A 15,339-nucleotide genomic window follows, 5' to 3' on the forward strand; every position below is an offset into this window, starting at 1 on the left:
GTGAATCTCAGGTCCCACCTCAGACCTACTGAATCAGAGTCTGTATTTTATAAGATACTCAGGTGATTCATATGCACGCTCCAGTTTGAGAAGCACTGCTTTAGAGAAGGCAAATACGTTCATTTTGTACTCCAACTCTGAAAGTTTGAGAGTAACTGTCTGGGGCAGGAATGTAAGGCCATGTCCAGGCTCAGTGGGAAAGAGGTCCATGATCGATTAGTGATGCCTGCCATGGGCACAGGATACAGGAGAGGCATCAGGTGTGCCAGATCTTTGTCATGCCTATTCTAGACCTTTATTCATTGTAAATCGATAATATGGCAAGCCAAATAAACAAGGTCAGTAGTCACTGGTCCCATCCCTGGACCTTACTTCCCTTTCCCTACCTTCCATGGCTTCTTTACCCATCTCTCTTCTTCAGGTATCCAAGTACTCTCATCCCTCTATTCTACCTGATGACCACCATAAGTCCAAAAACTCTTCCCCTAAGCCTGACACTTCTGCCAACTAAGGAATCACAGACTCCTCTTGTTGGCATTCAAATATGCCAATATTTGCATATGGAGTATTCAGATATTCTAATATGATTCCAAGTCATTTCCCACCATTATCTCTGAGTATCCAACAGACTATACTGTTCCCTTTGTGTGGACGATTTCCCCACAGCTCCATGAACATTCAATCTATCCTCATCCAGGTGTCCTTTTCCTTCCTGACCCTCCAAAGCAACGCATCTGTAATTAGGACTCTTATCTCTCCAGCTCCCTCTCTTCTCCCTTCTGTTGCTTCCCCACCAGACTGTGAGCTTTCTGATGCAGAGGCTAGGGCTCTTTCACACATAAGAAATGGCCGAAATATAATTCCAAGTTAAATTTAATCCCCCTCCCCCAATAAGTTCACTTCATACTAATGTCTTGGGGCTTTAACTGTTTTACCTCTGAAGAGTATTTCCACATGAAATGAGAGTGCCTCAGAGAGAGACAGAGAGACACAGAGACACACACACATACGCGCACGTGCGCGCGCGCGCACACACACACACACACACACACACACACACAGAGGAGAGGGCAAGAGCGAGCAATACTTAACACAAATGAATAAACCTCACTGGGAGGATTTCCATAATCAGGAAAACTACCTTCCTTCTCAAGTCAAATAGCAAACAGCCTTCTCTGGGAGGGAAATCACCCTGGATTAAGTCTAGAGCAGGACTGGCAAACTATGGCCCTCGGGTCAAATCCTGCTCACTGCCTGTCCTTGTATGGCTCACAGCTAAGAATACTTTTTATATTTTAAAATATTTGAAAAAAAGTATTATGTGACGTGTGAAAATATATTAAATTCAAATTTCGGTGTTCATAAATATAGTCTTATCGGGGCACAGTCATACCCGTCCATTTATGTACTACCTACGGCTGCTCTCCCACCACAGCAGAGTTGAGTAATTGTGACAGAGACACATGGCCCACAGAGACTAAAATATGTCCTATCTGGTCCTTTACAGAGAAGTCTGCCAACCTCTATTTTAAAGTAGGTTCTAAACCATGTCTACTGATCTTAGCAATTGGACTTGGCCTAAGAGAAGAATCCAAACCTGTCCTGGAGAAGCCAGTGACATCAGAGCCCTCTGATCACGTCCAGCAGGATGCATGGCTTGACTCTCTCACCATGTGCTGAATGTATGCATGGAACCGTGCTGAATCTATACATGGAACTGTAGCTCCAAGGTCTAGGCAGAGGAGAGGGCGGGGGACAGGAGACACCCAACAGAGACCTTTGCTTTCAAATGTCTTCTACTACTTGGATACCTAAGTGAGAAGACATGAGATTTGTCCCCTTTTCAAACTGCTTGTCAGCTTTGCAACACGTAAAGGCAAGAGAACAGAGCCTTAAGAGCTTAGATTTTGGCAAAAGTCCGACCCGAGTTCAAATCCTAGTTCCATCAATTCCTGGGACCTGGTACAAGCTGCTTACATTTTCCTGAGCCTTAGTCTTCTTATTTGCAAAATGCAGAGTGATACTACCCAACTCACAGGATTACTATGAGGATACAATGAAACAATGCGTGAGGATAAAATGAAACAATGCCTGGTGCGCCACCATGTTACAATAGTTAATAAAGAACATTCTGTTCACTAATCTTAAACAAAACAACGGCACTACAGAAAGAATGCAGACGTTGAGACAGATCTTGGAGTTCAAATCTCAACTCCATCATTAACTAGCTTTGTAACCCTAGGCAAAGCACCTTACCTCTCTGCCCTGTATGTTCCTTCTCTATGAAATAGGGAAAATCAATACCCACCTAATAGGGTTGTATGGGGATTAGAAAAATTAGTTATAAAACACTCAGTCTCATGTGTGGCATGAAGAAGATATTTAGCAAATGTCAGCCCTCCCACTTTCTCTTTTCTACCTGGTTCCTGGAGCTGAATCAGGCCTGCGTATAATGACGTGGCCCAGTCACACAAGCTCTCCCCTCCCACCACGAGTTAAAAGGTCACAGAGTTGTTCAACACCAGGATATCCACTTAGAAGGGCCTTAGTACTAATCCCATGTCTCGCCTATAACCAAACTCCCATTTGTAACCAGCCAGGCCCACCACCGGTTGCACTTCCTCCCGCAAACAACCATGGTAGAGCAGGCATGAAGGGCAGGCGAGCACAATGAAAAGGTTACAGATGAATATTTATCACGCGAGTGGAAAATATTTGGATTAAGGTTCGGCAGACTTAGCAGACCAGCCATGAAACCTGTCAGCCCCATTTTAAAGGATGTAACTTAATTTGTGCTACAGGGTGCAACACAGGAGCCAGGCTAGGTTAACGTACCCCCTCCCCCGTCGCTCAGCTGTCTGCCTTATCCTTGGGTCTGTACCCTCTCTGACCCCCCGAGCCCTGACCCAGCCCAGCGTCAGAACCGGCCTTATGAACATCATGCTTTGCTGCAATGGAGCCCATTTCCAGCACGCTCTACCCAACCTCACTAGCACCATCTCCTGTCGCCTTGGCCTTCTGTGTGCTCCAGAGAGCTGGCTCCATCGGTGGTACCTCCCTCCCTCCTTCCTTTCTCTATCTATCTCCTCTTGCTTTTTCCTTCTCTCTTGTTTTCTTTCTCTTTCTGTTAACCAGCAAGTATTTTCTGAGAGTTGGCTTCGGGGATTACTGCAGTGAGCTTGGCAGCGCAGGTCTCTGCCCTCCCGGAGCTTCTGTTCTAGTTCTGTCTTTGAGAGCACAACAGATAACGACAGATTGAGATCAATTCTCTAAAGCAAACAAACAGGGTTTCAGATAACAGAGTCCAGAAGGCTTCCGATAAGGGGGCCAGGGAAGGCCTCTTGTGGGAGGTGACACTGAGTTAGGATCTGATGGGTGAGACAGGAGCTGGGGGAAAGGCATTCCAAGCAGAGGGAAGAGAGAATGCACAGGCCCAGAGGCGGGAACAAGCTGGGCATGTTTAAGGAACAGAAACAAGATCTGTGCGGCCAGAGAGAAAGGGAAGGAAGAGTCGGAGGCGAGGACACTGGAGACACAGGAAGGGGTCAGATGATGGACAGACAGCCTCGCAGGCCTTGGTCGGGAGTTTGGGTTTTATTATAAGGGCAATGTGGCACCATTCCAGTTCTCGGAACCTTTGCTTTTGCGGATGGCGGCTCTTCCCGCTGTCTGGGACATTCTTCCCACCTCCCACTAAGCTTTGGCTCATTACCTCACCTTCAACATCGCCCTCCTCAAGGAAGCGTTCCCTGCCCTCCCAATCACGGCAAGCTGAAGGGCTTTCTTTTAGCATTGATCACGTTTTTCTAAATGCATATTTAACAATGCAATTAGCTGTTCAATGTCTTTTACTTGCTACACTGAAAGCTCCCTGGAGGTAGAACCCCTTTGTGAGTGTAGTCTCCAATGCCTTGCACAAGGCTTGGCAGAGTCAGGGCTGGCAGTAATCATCACAAGAATGAAGGAATGAGTGAGTGAGTGAATTTATCAATGAAGGCAACATTTAGAGTTTCCTGAGATGGGTTCTTTTTGGATCCCACACTGGACACTAATATTGGCACCACTGCAATGATTCTGGCAGTAGTTCTGAGCTCTAAGACGGGGCTCTGTGGACTGAAGTCCCGGCAGGGCTGCCCATGCCTGGCCCTTGGCTGGGGCATTCTTAAAGGATACACTGGCCTGGGGCATTCTTCACATCATCCCCGGGGGCAGAGGTTGTGTTCATCTTCTCTGCGTTGGGGAACTGGCTCATCAGCTGCATCTGGAAATCTTCTCTTCGCTCATACTCCTTCCCTCGGTAGATGAACACTTTGTTCTGCAGAGAAATGACACCCATCAGAGATCCCAGGGCCCAGCCTTGGAGGAGATGGTTCAAGCAAAGCTGGGAGGCCTGTCATGGGGACCTTCTATAGATCTCTCCACTCTCTGTTTCTCCCCAAGGGAAAGAAAGGAAGAGCTCAAGTCACTGACCTTCTAGCTAGACACACCACTTCTTTAAAAAGATGGGTTCTAAAGGGAGAGGAGATCATGGATGCTGAGAACTTTTTCTTCCAACGATCTTAAGTGCAGCTTCCAGAATAATTCCTCACTCAGCTTTCACTGTGTCACACCCACTCTCCCATTTACTTGACCACACAGTTTCCCTCCTGCCTTTAATGGACCTTGTGGGCTGGACCTGTGGGCTGGAAGGGACCAGCATTCAGGTCCTTCACCACTTGGATCTGTGGAAACACGCTCTTTATTGCTCCTTGACCATGTTAGCTTCTTTTAGACTGGTCGTTTTCAAACAGGGCGTGATTTGGGATGCTGGCAATGCCTGGAAACATTTTTGGTTGTCTCGGCTCCAGAGAGGGCCACTACTGGAACCTAGTGGGTAGAGGCCCAGGGTGCTGCTAAACATCCTTCAGTGCACAGGACAGGCCCTCACAGCTAAGAGTCACCTGGTCTAAAATGTCCACAGAGCTGAAGGTGAGAAACCCTGTTTTAGACCATATCTGTGCTGCCTCTAATGGCCCCTAAATTCTTCTGTCCAAACCCATGTCTGCCACTGACCTTTATATATCAGTGTTTGTTTCCAAACCTGGCCTCTCATCACAAAAGCCTAGGAGCCTTCTAGAAGTTCAGATTCTTGGGCCTCACTCCAGACCTGCTGAAATGGAGTCTGTGGGAGTGGGACCCAGGAACGTGAACTTTTAACAAGTTCCCCAGGGGTCTGTGATGCAGGATCAGGTGTGGGAAGTCATCTCTATTCCATGCAGGAAACCTTCACTAGCTCCCCCCTCTGCAGCTCACTCTGGAGGGCCACCCTGACTGCCGCACCGACTGGTCATGGTGAGTGGTTTGTCTCCTTGACGAGACTCAATCAGGGGAGGTCAGGTTTCTTTTGTATCTCCCTGACCTGAGGATTGAACCACAGACTCAAAGACCAGAAGAGAAGTCTTCAGCTGACCTAACGCAACTCTCTCCCTGATGAATCAATAATCCAGGAAAGCAGCAGTTCAGACACTGTGCTCCAGGGGATCCCTGAGGGGCCCCAAGACCCCGTCAGGGCCTCACAAGATTAAAACTCTTTGCAAAAATATGAAACAATCTCACTATATGCACTAATTTTTTATTGGAAAATACAGCCATTTTCATAAAGATCTAATTTATTTTAACATATGATGGGTTTATTCTTCTTATTTTTAAATAAATGGATACAGTTAATCCTCCGTGTCTTCAGGTTCTTAATCCATGGATTCAGCCGTGTATCAAAAATATTTGAAAAAAAATTCCAGAAAGTTCCAAAAGGCAAAACTTGAATTTGCTGCACTCCAGCAACTATTTACATAGCATTTACATTGTATTTGGTATTATAAGTAGTCCAGAGGTGATTTAAAGCACTTAGGAGGTTATATGCAAATACTACACTATTTCATACAAGGGACTTGAGTACTAGATTTTGGTATCTGCAGAGGGTCCTGAAACCAATTCCTGGTGGATACCAAGGGACAACTGCATTTAAAAATCTTCTTAGCTTTAATTTTGAGTATCGTAAATGTAGACAGATAAAGTCTACAAATACAGAAGTTCTTCAGGGGCCTTGATCATTTTTCAGAGAGAAAATGGCCCTGAGACCAAAAGGTCTGACAACTAGTGCTCTGCAGTGCCTGCTGGGTAGCAGAGCTCCTCCAGCCTCTCTGAGCACCTCATTCCCAGTATGGGGTGCTCACTACCTCACAAGGCAGCTCTGATTGCTGTGTATGTCGAGAAACACGGGGGGTGGCTGAGGTGCTGAGGATGGAGGGGGACTGGGGTGTGTGTGAAGGTGGGGACAGCGTTCAGACAGAGAAGAGCACAGGTTCTGAGCACAAGCAGAGCCTCAAAGCACAGAGGGAGAGCCGGGATGCCAAGGCCGCGGATCCCTGGCCTGTGTCTGTGTCACCCACAGACTTACCCGGAGAAAGGAGGGGAAACCCTGGCCGTAGTATCCCACAGCAAAGTAGTCTGGCTTGGGTCTGAGGATTTTCATGATGTTTTCATAGAATTTTGCCTGCTGGACCTGGAAGAAGAAAACCCATAGCTTGTGACAACACAGATGTGTATTAAAGGCACATTCAACTCCAAGAGGCCACAGTTAAGATGGGATCCTTCCACCAGAACCAATGTGCCGAGTGCATGTGTTTGCATAGTCATGGAACTGTCTGTAATCATAATAGTGATGGCTGTAACCAGATACCCTGTTAATCACGCTACCTGCACCAGCACATTTACTTGCATTGCCCTCATGACAATCCCATGGAATTGTATCTCTGTTTTGCAGATAAAGAAATGGTATCTCACAGCGCAGCCAGGAAGTACGGAACTGAATCCAGCCAGCTGTTCAGAGCCCCCAGCAGCATCGTCACTCCACTCTCACTGGAAGTGTGTTTGTGACGGCCTATGGATGGATAAGTGTTTCCGGATATAGATGTCTTCCTATGTATGCACACCTAACATATTTCATCAATTCCAAGAGGTGTGTGTTTTTCATATTTTAACATCTTTGAAAATAGTTTGTGTTTTACTTTACACCTAATGGCATCTCCCAATTACTATTAACTGGAGAGAAATCATGATGGGGCACGTAAAATAGACTGGTGCATCTTCAATTGGACACAACATGGAAGATAAATGTGTGTGGCCCCGGACATGAAGCCTGTGCGATGTGGGCTTGGTGCACGGATGTGCATGCCCATCAGCGTGTGCGTGAATGTACACTGGGTACGTGTGTGTGCATGGATGTGTGCTCTGTGTGTGCCTGTGCACTGCACACGTTTAGAAGGCGTGCGTGCCTCCACACCCACAAACAACTATGTGGACAGACTCAGGTAGATGTAAGTGTTTCTTGGTGCAAGTAGTGTGTGTGTTTGCATCATACCTTAGAACACTATAATCCATGTCCACGCCCCCACCAGAAGCTATCAATCTTCTTCCAACATTCTGACTCTTGTTTTACAGTTCCCTACGAACAGCTGGACTGGCATCTCAAAATGGGCTCAGATGGGGCCCTGGGGTCCTGGCTCTCAGGCCAGTGGGAAGAGAGTGGGGGGAGCAGACAAAAAGTTCTGCATTTTCCCTGCAGGGGTCACCCACCCCCAAGCCCTGGCCTCTGCGGCATAAACAGGATAGGCTGGCTTCCCCCCACTTTCCACTGGTACCACCAAGTCACAAGCTTCGAGGAGCTAATGGGGATGGCCAGATGGGGAGCATTTTAATGTGATTTACCTGTTAATCAGAAAGCACGCATTTGCGTTTTTATTTAATTGGCCTAGTGATTTGTGGGAATTTTCCTGCAAATGTAGCACAGTGTTTACTGGGTGGGCAACGGCAGCGGCCCCAACGCCAAGCAGGTACTTAACGCTCCATCTGAGAAACTGATGAGTTTTCCCAGAAGACCTCCCTTGGGAAATATTCCCAACTGGGAGGGAGATGCTCAGCACAGCCTGGCTCAGCTCAGGCCCTACTTCCATTCCTTTCCTGATGTCCTAACCCCATGTGGCTTCCTGCCCCGCCTCCCCCTCTGCCCAGCCTCTCTGCCGGGCTAAGGCCCTGAGCACCCAGCCTCCAGGGCAGTCAGCTCCCCCTGGGGACAGCTTACCAGGTTCTGGCTCAGCAGCTGATAGTCAAAGATTTCCATCTCATACTGTTCCGCCAGCTCCTTGCACAGACTGATGGCCTCTTCCCACATCTACGAGGAAGGTCGTGGAGACAACGGTTAGGGGGACCTCCAGGCTTGCAGAGCCCTTGCTAAGGAAGGGACCAGGGCAGCTCTCTCCTGGGACTGAGCCACGGGCCTTACTCTGGCCCGGACCCAGTCCTACACCCAGGGAGCTGAGCGTTTCCCAGGAAGCAGACCTACCCTCTGCCTCTCACCCTAGTTTTGTGATAAATAATGGAACACCCACAGACGAGGCTGGATACTTTATTTACATGCTCTCGGGATCTTCACAACCACCCTGAGAGGTGACTAGTAGCATCTGCATTTCCCAGGTGAGAAATGGAGGTTCAGATCAGCAGAGCATCTGCCCCAGGTCAAACGCCCAACCAAAAGCAGGGCCAGGATGCACACGAGTGTGACCCTCGACCTTGTGCTTCATTCCCTCCCTTAGAAGTGCTCAGTAAATGAACATTTGACTGCCTCAGCTCCCTGTGTGCAGGTGGGGCAGGGAGGTGGTAACCCCATTTCCCAAACAGAAATGGTTCACAAAGAAGTAAGAGGGCAGCGAGTTTCCGGGGACAGAGTTGACGCCAGATCCAGTTCCCCTGATGTTCGCTCTTAGGATCTTTCCACTCTGCCAGTCCGTCACTTTTTTTTTTTCCTTTGGCCAACTTTCTTCCCTCCCTCTCTTCCTCCCTCCCTCTCTTTCTCTCACTTTTTAAAAAACTTGTGGTGAGGACACAACCTGAGATCTACCCACTTAACAGATTTTTAAATGCACAATACAGAATTGTTAACTATAGGCCCAATGTTGTACAGAAGATGTCTAGAATTTATTCATCTTGCGTAAATGAAATTTTATACCCATCACTTCTTAACGGTGTTATTTAGGGTGACTGTGCAGGGGGCAGCATGAAAAAGAGTGATGAAAACTTTTTTTAAATAGGTCTTTTCCATCTTTAAAAAAAAATCTGAAAAACAAACTCTGGACAGAGGGGGTCCTTTTCATCTGCTCCGTTTTGACTGAAACCAATAGATTATCATTCCATCCTTGATCAAAGGGGTCATCAACCTCTGCAGAGAGGCAGAGGGAGGTGCTGGGTGGGCTGGAGATCTGGCAATCTCAAGGGACACCCATTACATTTCACATTTGGCTTAAAATGGAAGATGCACCTTAATGGAAAAGCTGGGGGAGGTGGGGGAGGAGAGAGGCGACGTTGCCAAAACACAGTGTGTGCTTTGTCGCAAAAGCGCTCTCTCTGCATCCAAGCATAAAAATAAATAAAGGCAAGTGCTGAGTGGAGGAGCCACGGCTGTAAACCCATGGACAGCTTAGTGAGCAGCATAAAAATGCTTTATGTGCCAGGAGGAATCAAGTCCACAGACCAGGCTGGGCTGAGGCTTTTTTTTTTTTTTTGGCTGCATTGTGTCTTCGTTGCTGCGCGTGGGTTTTCTCAAATTGCGGTGAGAGGGGGCTACTCTGTGTTGCAGTGTGTGGGCTTCTCACTGCGGTGGCTTCTCGTTGCGGAGCACGGGCTCTAGGTGTGTGGGCTTTAGTAGTTGTGGTGCGTGGGCTCAGTAGTCATGGCTCAAGGGCTCTAGAGCGCAGGCTCGGTAGTTGTGGCACACGGGCTTAGCTGCTCCACCGCATGTGGGATCTTCCCCGGACCAGGGATCGAACCCGTGTACCCTGCACTGGCAGGAGGATTCTCAACCACTGTGCCACCAGGGAAGTCCCTGGGGCTTTCTTTAAAACCCCCAGGCCGGGCCAGGGGACTGTTCAGCTCAAGTGGAGGTCTTTGCCAACTTCCCACCATAACATGCCAGAAATACTCTCCCCATGTGTTAAGAGATCACTAAGGGGCCAAGGAGGGGGACAGGCAGGGAGTCAGATACCTGGAATTTCCTTCAGGTCTGCCCATGTGGTCACTAAGACCTCTGACAGTCCCTGATCCCTGAGTCTCATACATTAGTTACTGAGCATCTGCTGGCTTCTGGGCATGGTATACACTGACGGAACAGTGATAAAAATGGCCAAGACACAGTCTCTGCTTTCATGACATAGGAGTGTGTAAAGCACACACATAAACAGATGTACTAGTTGGGTTTTGAGGGATGTACAGGAGTCCACCAGGTAATGACAGATGGACTTATGGAGTAGAAAGTCATTGTGTGTGTCTAGATCAATGAGTCTCCATGAGGGGAGATATGGGGAAAGGAAGTTAAAGGGATGCTAAAGAGTTTGGGCTTCATTCTAGAAGCTACGACAGCAGTGGCTTCCAGGGTGAGCTATACCCATCTGCCCCCTCCTCTCTGCTCCCAAAGTACTTTAATACCACCCCGTTCCCGCCTCCTTTCCCCGTTTTTGCACAACACCAAAGGGTTGTGTGCAAAAAAAGATGATAATCGGTATGTCTGCTTTACCCACTAGATAATAAGCCCCTTGACACTGGGGATTATGCCTTTTTCCTCTCTGCTCAGCACAGAGTGGGTTGAACTGGATAGTTGGCAGAGGACAAGGCTTGACATGTCCTTTTGGGGCTTTCACACTGTGACCGACTTAGTCAGCTCATAAACCAAGAGTAAGCTCTGACATCGAGTCAGCAGGACAGGAGGTTCCAGGGATGGCAGAGTCTCTGCCCTCAAGAGGCTTATAATTGTAAATTATAAAGACAGTGTTCTCCAACCGCTCAACTCCTGGGAATTTATAAGCCTTCCACAGACATTACCTCATTTTATCTTTCCAGGGAAGGTGGGAAGATCAGACTAAGACAGATGCAATGAACTGCAGTGACAGAACAGGTCAAAATTAAGTATTAAATTGTGTCTTGATGAACTGTAAGAGGCCTTGCCATTCAGAGGAGAGGCAGAGCTGTACGGAAGATGGAGGACTCAAGAAAAACTTGACAGGGGAAGTGGCCAGTCAACTGGGGCCTCAAGGGCAGAGTAGGTAATAATGATGACAGTTAAAATTTAACAAGCTACTACTATGTACCAGGTCCTCTGTTAGGTGCTCTACATGCATTTTCTCACCTAATTTTCACAATGCAACTAGGAAGTACGTACTGTTAATGTCCCACTATTATGGATGGGGAATTGGAATCTCTGAAAGGCCAAGGAGATTGTGGGTGGTAGAGGAACGAGGCTTGAAACCCAGAGCCTGAGCACTTAACCACCGTGCTATGCTTCCTACAGCATTTGGGTTGGTGTTTCCTGAAGGTCTACTGGAGACTGGAGGATGGGCAGTAGCAGGTCTGGCCAACCTCCAGACCTAACCCAACAAAACATCCTGTTCTTGCTGTTTAGAGATCAATGGTGGTACCATGATGTCATTCATACATTCAATTAATTAAGTTATTCAATATATATCTACTAGGCCCCATATGTAAGGCTCTGTGCTAGCTACGGGGCACTTAGCAGTGGACAAGGCAAGTCTCTGTGCTCATGGCCTTCTAAAGTGGGGAGCCAGACATGAGCAAGCAAAAACAAAATGATCAAGGTCATGTCTGAGAGTGATAAGTACTCTGAAGATAAGTCAGTAAGCGTGACTCAGGGCAGGAGTGCTGCTGTGTCTCAGGTGGTCTGGGAAGGCCTCCTTCAGGACATGACATCCTTTGCTTGGGCAAAACCCTGAGCTGTGAGAAGGAGCTGGCCATGGTAAGATATGGAGGAGAAATGTTCTAAGCTGGGAAAAGCAAGTGCAAAGGCCCTGAGGTGGAAAAGAGCTTGGCATAGAGCATGTGAGCAAAAGGGAGCCTGGCAGAGATGAAATGAGAGAAGTAGTCAGGGGACAGCTCGTGTGGGGCCTCATGGGTCATGGGAGGGATTGTGTAATTTGTTCTAAGTGGATTGGGAGAGCCATTTGAGATGACTGTAGGCAGGACAATGGCGTGATCCAATGCATGTTTTATGATCACCGTTTCCCATATGGAGGATGATCTGTTGGGGGGAATAGAGGAGGCAGGGAGATTGCTTAGGATTCACTGAGTGTCCAGGTGAGCAATGTTGGTGCCTTGAATGGAGGTGGAAGGAATGGAGATGGAGAGAAGTGATCAGACTTAGGGTCGGGCGGGAGAGCTGACCAGACCTGCAGATGGACTGGGTGTAAAATATGGGAGAGAACAATCCTTTCTGGTAGCTAGGGTTTCCACAGAGAGAGGAAGGGCAGGGACCAATTACCTTTCCTTTGTCAAAGTAGCCTATGATGATCTCATAGAGCGTCTCCTTCAGCTGTCGGTGGGTCTGGGGGTGCTGCTGGCCTGTCTGCATGACCTGCGATGCGCACTGTTCATCTGACCACTGCGGAGAGAGGACACACACAGTCACCTGAGGCAGGTGTCTCCCCTAACTGCTGAGGAGTGGGAGGAAGCCCTGCAAACATCCCTGCCGGCCTCCTTGTCACCCTGAGTGTCAATCAGAGAGATGCTGGTCTGCAGTTTCCACGGGAAGCGCCTCCTCATTGCTGTGGAGTTACACTTATTTGACTCTCCATTGGCTCATGTGTATGGCTTGTAGGATTTTTCTCTGAAACCCTGCAAGACATGGTCTCAGCACTTCAAAAGCCAAAGGAAATCTTACAGACTTTGTCCTGCTCCAGCAGCACTTTCAAGAGAAGAAAAACAGCTCACAGGGCATGCTAATGATTTACAGTTGATGTTTGGATGTTATATAAAACAGTTTGAATGTTATGTAAAACTGCAAGACGTATCTCGGGTGTTGTTGTTGCTGCTGAATGTGAGGGTCACTAGAAACCTTATGTGACCAGACAAAGCAGTGCAGAAAAGTAACCTGCCAGCTTAAGAGTTTGGGGACACAGAGCAGAACAAAATGTATTTGGCTAATTCTTTTTCTTTTTCACTCTTCAACTTGCTGTGAGGGCTCCATGGGGATCCCAGCATGAATCCCCTTTACTGGAAAGGCAGTACCTTGAGAAGCCACGTGTGGAGAAGGAGTGTATAGGCAGCCTCTGTGTAATTGTCACAGTCCAGGTGAAGGTCGCGGAGTTTGTACAGGTACCTGTTTGGGGAAATATGCTAAATCACCAGGTGCGATAACAAGCAGGCAGGTGGTAGGGCCAGGCCAGAGAGAACAACTGAGTCACAAGGGAGTCCTCCATTCCCGCTATCCAGACTCGCATGGGTGACGGTGATAGCACCTAGCACTCGTGGGGCATTCAGTGTATGACGGGAACCATGCTAAGTATTTTGAATGCCTCAGATCAGTTAATCTGTCTGACAATCGTGTAAAATAGGTCCATCGAGACTTCTCATTTACAGATAAGAAAATTCTGGCCTGGAGAAGTTAGGTAACATTCCAGCCAGTATTCAACTTGATACTGAAGACTCTGCCCAGTGCAGTACAACAAGGGAAATCAGGCAAGGAGAAATAAATAGCTTGTCAGAGGTCATGTGCTAATGAATGAAGAACTGGAACGTGATCCCAGTCTAACTGCCTTCAGAGCCTATGCCCTAATCATTGTACGACTCCAAGGGCATGGACAAGCCACAGCACTGTAAAGGGCAACTCCTACCCTCTCTTCAATGCTCTCTAGATGTAAAGGAACTGAATTTTCTGATAAGCAAAGCAAGTGGACCAGGGGCTAGAGACTGGATATTCACGTGGAGGCCTGGAGCCGTCAGCAGAGAGAACCTACTATTCAACTGTAATCACATTCCCATCTCCCACCCTTTTCCAATGTGACAATCCAGTTCTGAATCCTAGAATGAGTCTACGGTTGAAAGGTGTTAAGAACCGGACAAGAACAAAGGAAGGGAGCTTAGGTCAATTACCTGATACATAGTAAGTATTAAGGGGCAGTGAATTCACTTCTCTGTGCCTTAGTTTGCTCATCTGTAAAATGGCAGTGCTCAGAGAACCTACCTATAGAGTTGCTGGGCCTATAAAGGGACAAGCAGATCGTGTATAAAAGGCTCTGTGAATGACAGCCTGCACCGCTGCTCATAAATGTGAGTATGCACCGAAAGCGATTAGCCCGTAGCCAGTGCTGAGCAGTGACAGCCATTATCTACGATCATTGTGAACCACGTTCTTCTACAAAACGTTCCCTCCTGCCACTGCTGGAAACAGAATCCAGAGCCAAAAAACCCCCACTGCTTTGGTGACTTGCACGTCATCAGGAGCATTTATTTAAACGCAGCTCTTAGTAATTGGTGAAGGGAAGATGCTGTGATGTGATGCCCTTGGTCCTTCCTCCAAGAGGAAAGGTGCTGTCTGTAACCATGCCAATATTCTGCCTTGGCTGTCTAACTACAGGGAACAAAGGGCTTCTCAAGCATCTGTACTCAAAGCAAGTCTCAATGCTCAGGCTTAGATTCCTTTTATAAGAAAGCTTTCTGCTTAGAATGTCACCCAAGGAGGAGCTAGAGCTGAATGTCCCTGGCTACATAAAACATGGCCAGAGAGCCAAATGGAGGCTGCCTGAACTCAGGGTAGGGACTGCCAAAGATTTTAAGGGGAAGAAAGTTCAATGAGTGGTTTCTGATAACTAATGAGCTAGTGATCTTTTGCTCATTTATTTATTCAATCAGCAAAGCTGTACTGAGCACACAGGCTGTACCAGGCATTACAGATAAATGGTGGCAAAAGCAGATGCCACTCTCAGGGTTTGGGATTTATAATTTAGGAAAAGGGACAGGCATCAATCAAATAATCAAATAAGTAATTGCAAAAATACAGCTGTGATCAATGCTGTGAAGGAGAGGTCTATGGTACTACGAGAGCAGGACTCATCCAGGTAGGGCTTCTAGAAAGGTTCCCCTAGTGTGACAGTTGGGCTGGGATCCCAAGGTAAGAGGATGAGTAGAGGAGCATCCAAGAGAGATTCTTCATTCATTTATTCATTCTACTAATGGGTGCTTTATATATTATATCAATTCATCCTCCCAACAATTCTTTTATAGGTAAGAAAACTGAGACCTACACTAGAGTAGATAGAGCTAGAAATAGACAGAACCAGGTTTTGATAGCAGCTATTTCTGCCTCTACAGTCACTCCTGCTGCCCTAACTTTCTGCTGATCAATAGAGCTTTCAGGGAAACTCCACGTGGCGTGTGTGTAAGGAGTGTTGAGCCTGCGGTCCACCTTTAAAAACCCCTGCGTAGATGGTCAAATCCTGTCTTATCTCCACCTGCCTGGCCTTG

At 47.5% G+C, this 15,339-nt stretch overlaps 1 protein-coding gene across 1 annotated transcript in view; it reads right to left on the reverse strand.

Moving 5' to 3' along the window:
* The window catches only part of DOCK2 (dedicator of cytokinesis 2), a 405,630-nt gene that overhangs the window by 25,553 nt on the left and 364,738 nt on the right, over nucleotides 1-15,339 (reverse strand). The window contains exons 37-41 of the mRNA XM_067732884.1: nucleotides 13,105-13,195; nucleotides 12,359-12,478; nucleotides 8,120-8,209; nucleotides 6,437-6,541; nucleotides 4,174-4,315 (exon numbers count right to left, since the gene is read on the reverse strand). Of these exons, the coding sequence (XP_067588985.1) occupies nucleotides 4,174-4,315; nucleotides 6,437-6,541; nucleotides 8,120-8,209; nucleotides 12,359-12,478; nucleotides 13,105-13,195 (548 nt within the window). The remainder of the gene's footprint in view (nucleotides 1-4,173; nucleotides 4,316-6,436; nucleotides 6,542-8,119; nucleotides 8,210-12,358; nucleotides 12,479-13,104; nucleotides 13,196-15,339) is intronic.

The sequence above is a fragment of the Pseudorca crassidens genome, chromosome 3, assembly GCF_039906515.1.
Source record: "Pseudorca crassidens isolate mPseCra1 chromosome 3, mPseCra1.hap1, whole genome shotgun sequence".
Taxonomy (NCBI): domain Eukaryota; kingdom Metazoa; phylum Chordata; class Mammalia; order Artiodactyla; family Delphinidae; genus Pseudorca; species Pseudorca crassidens.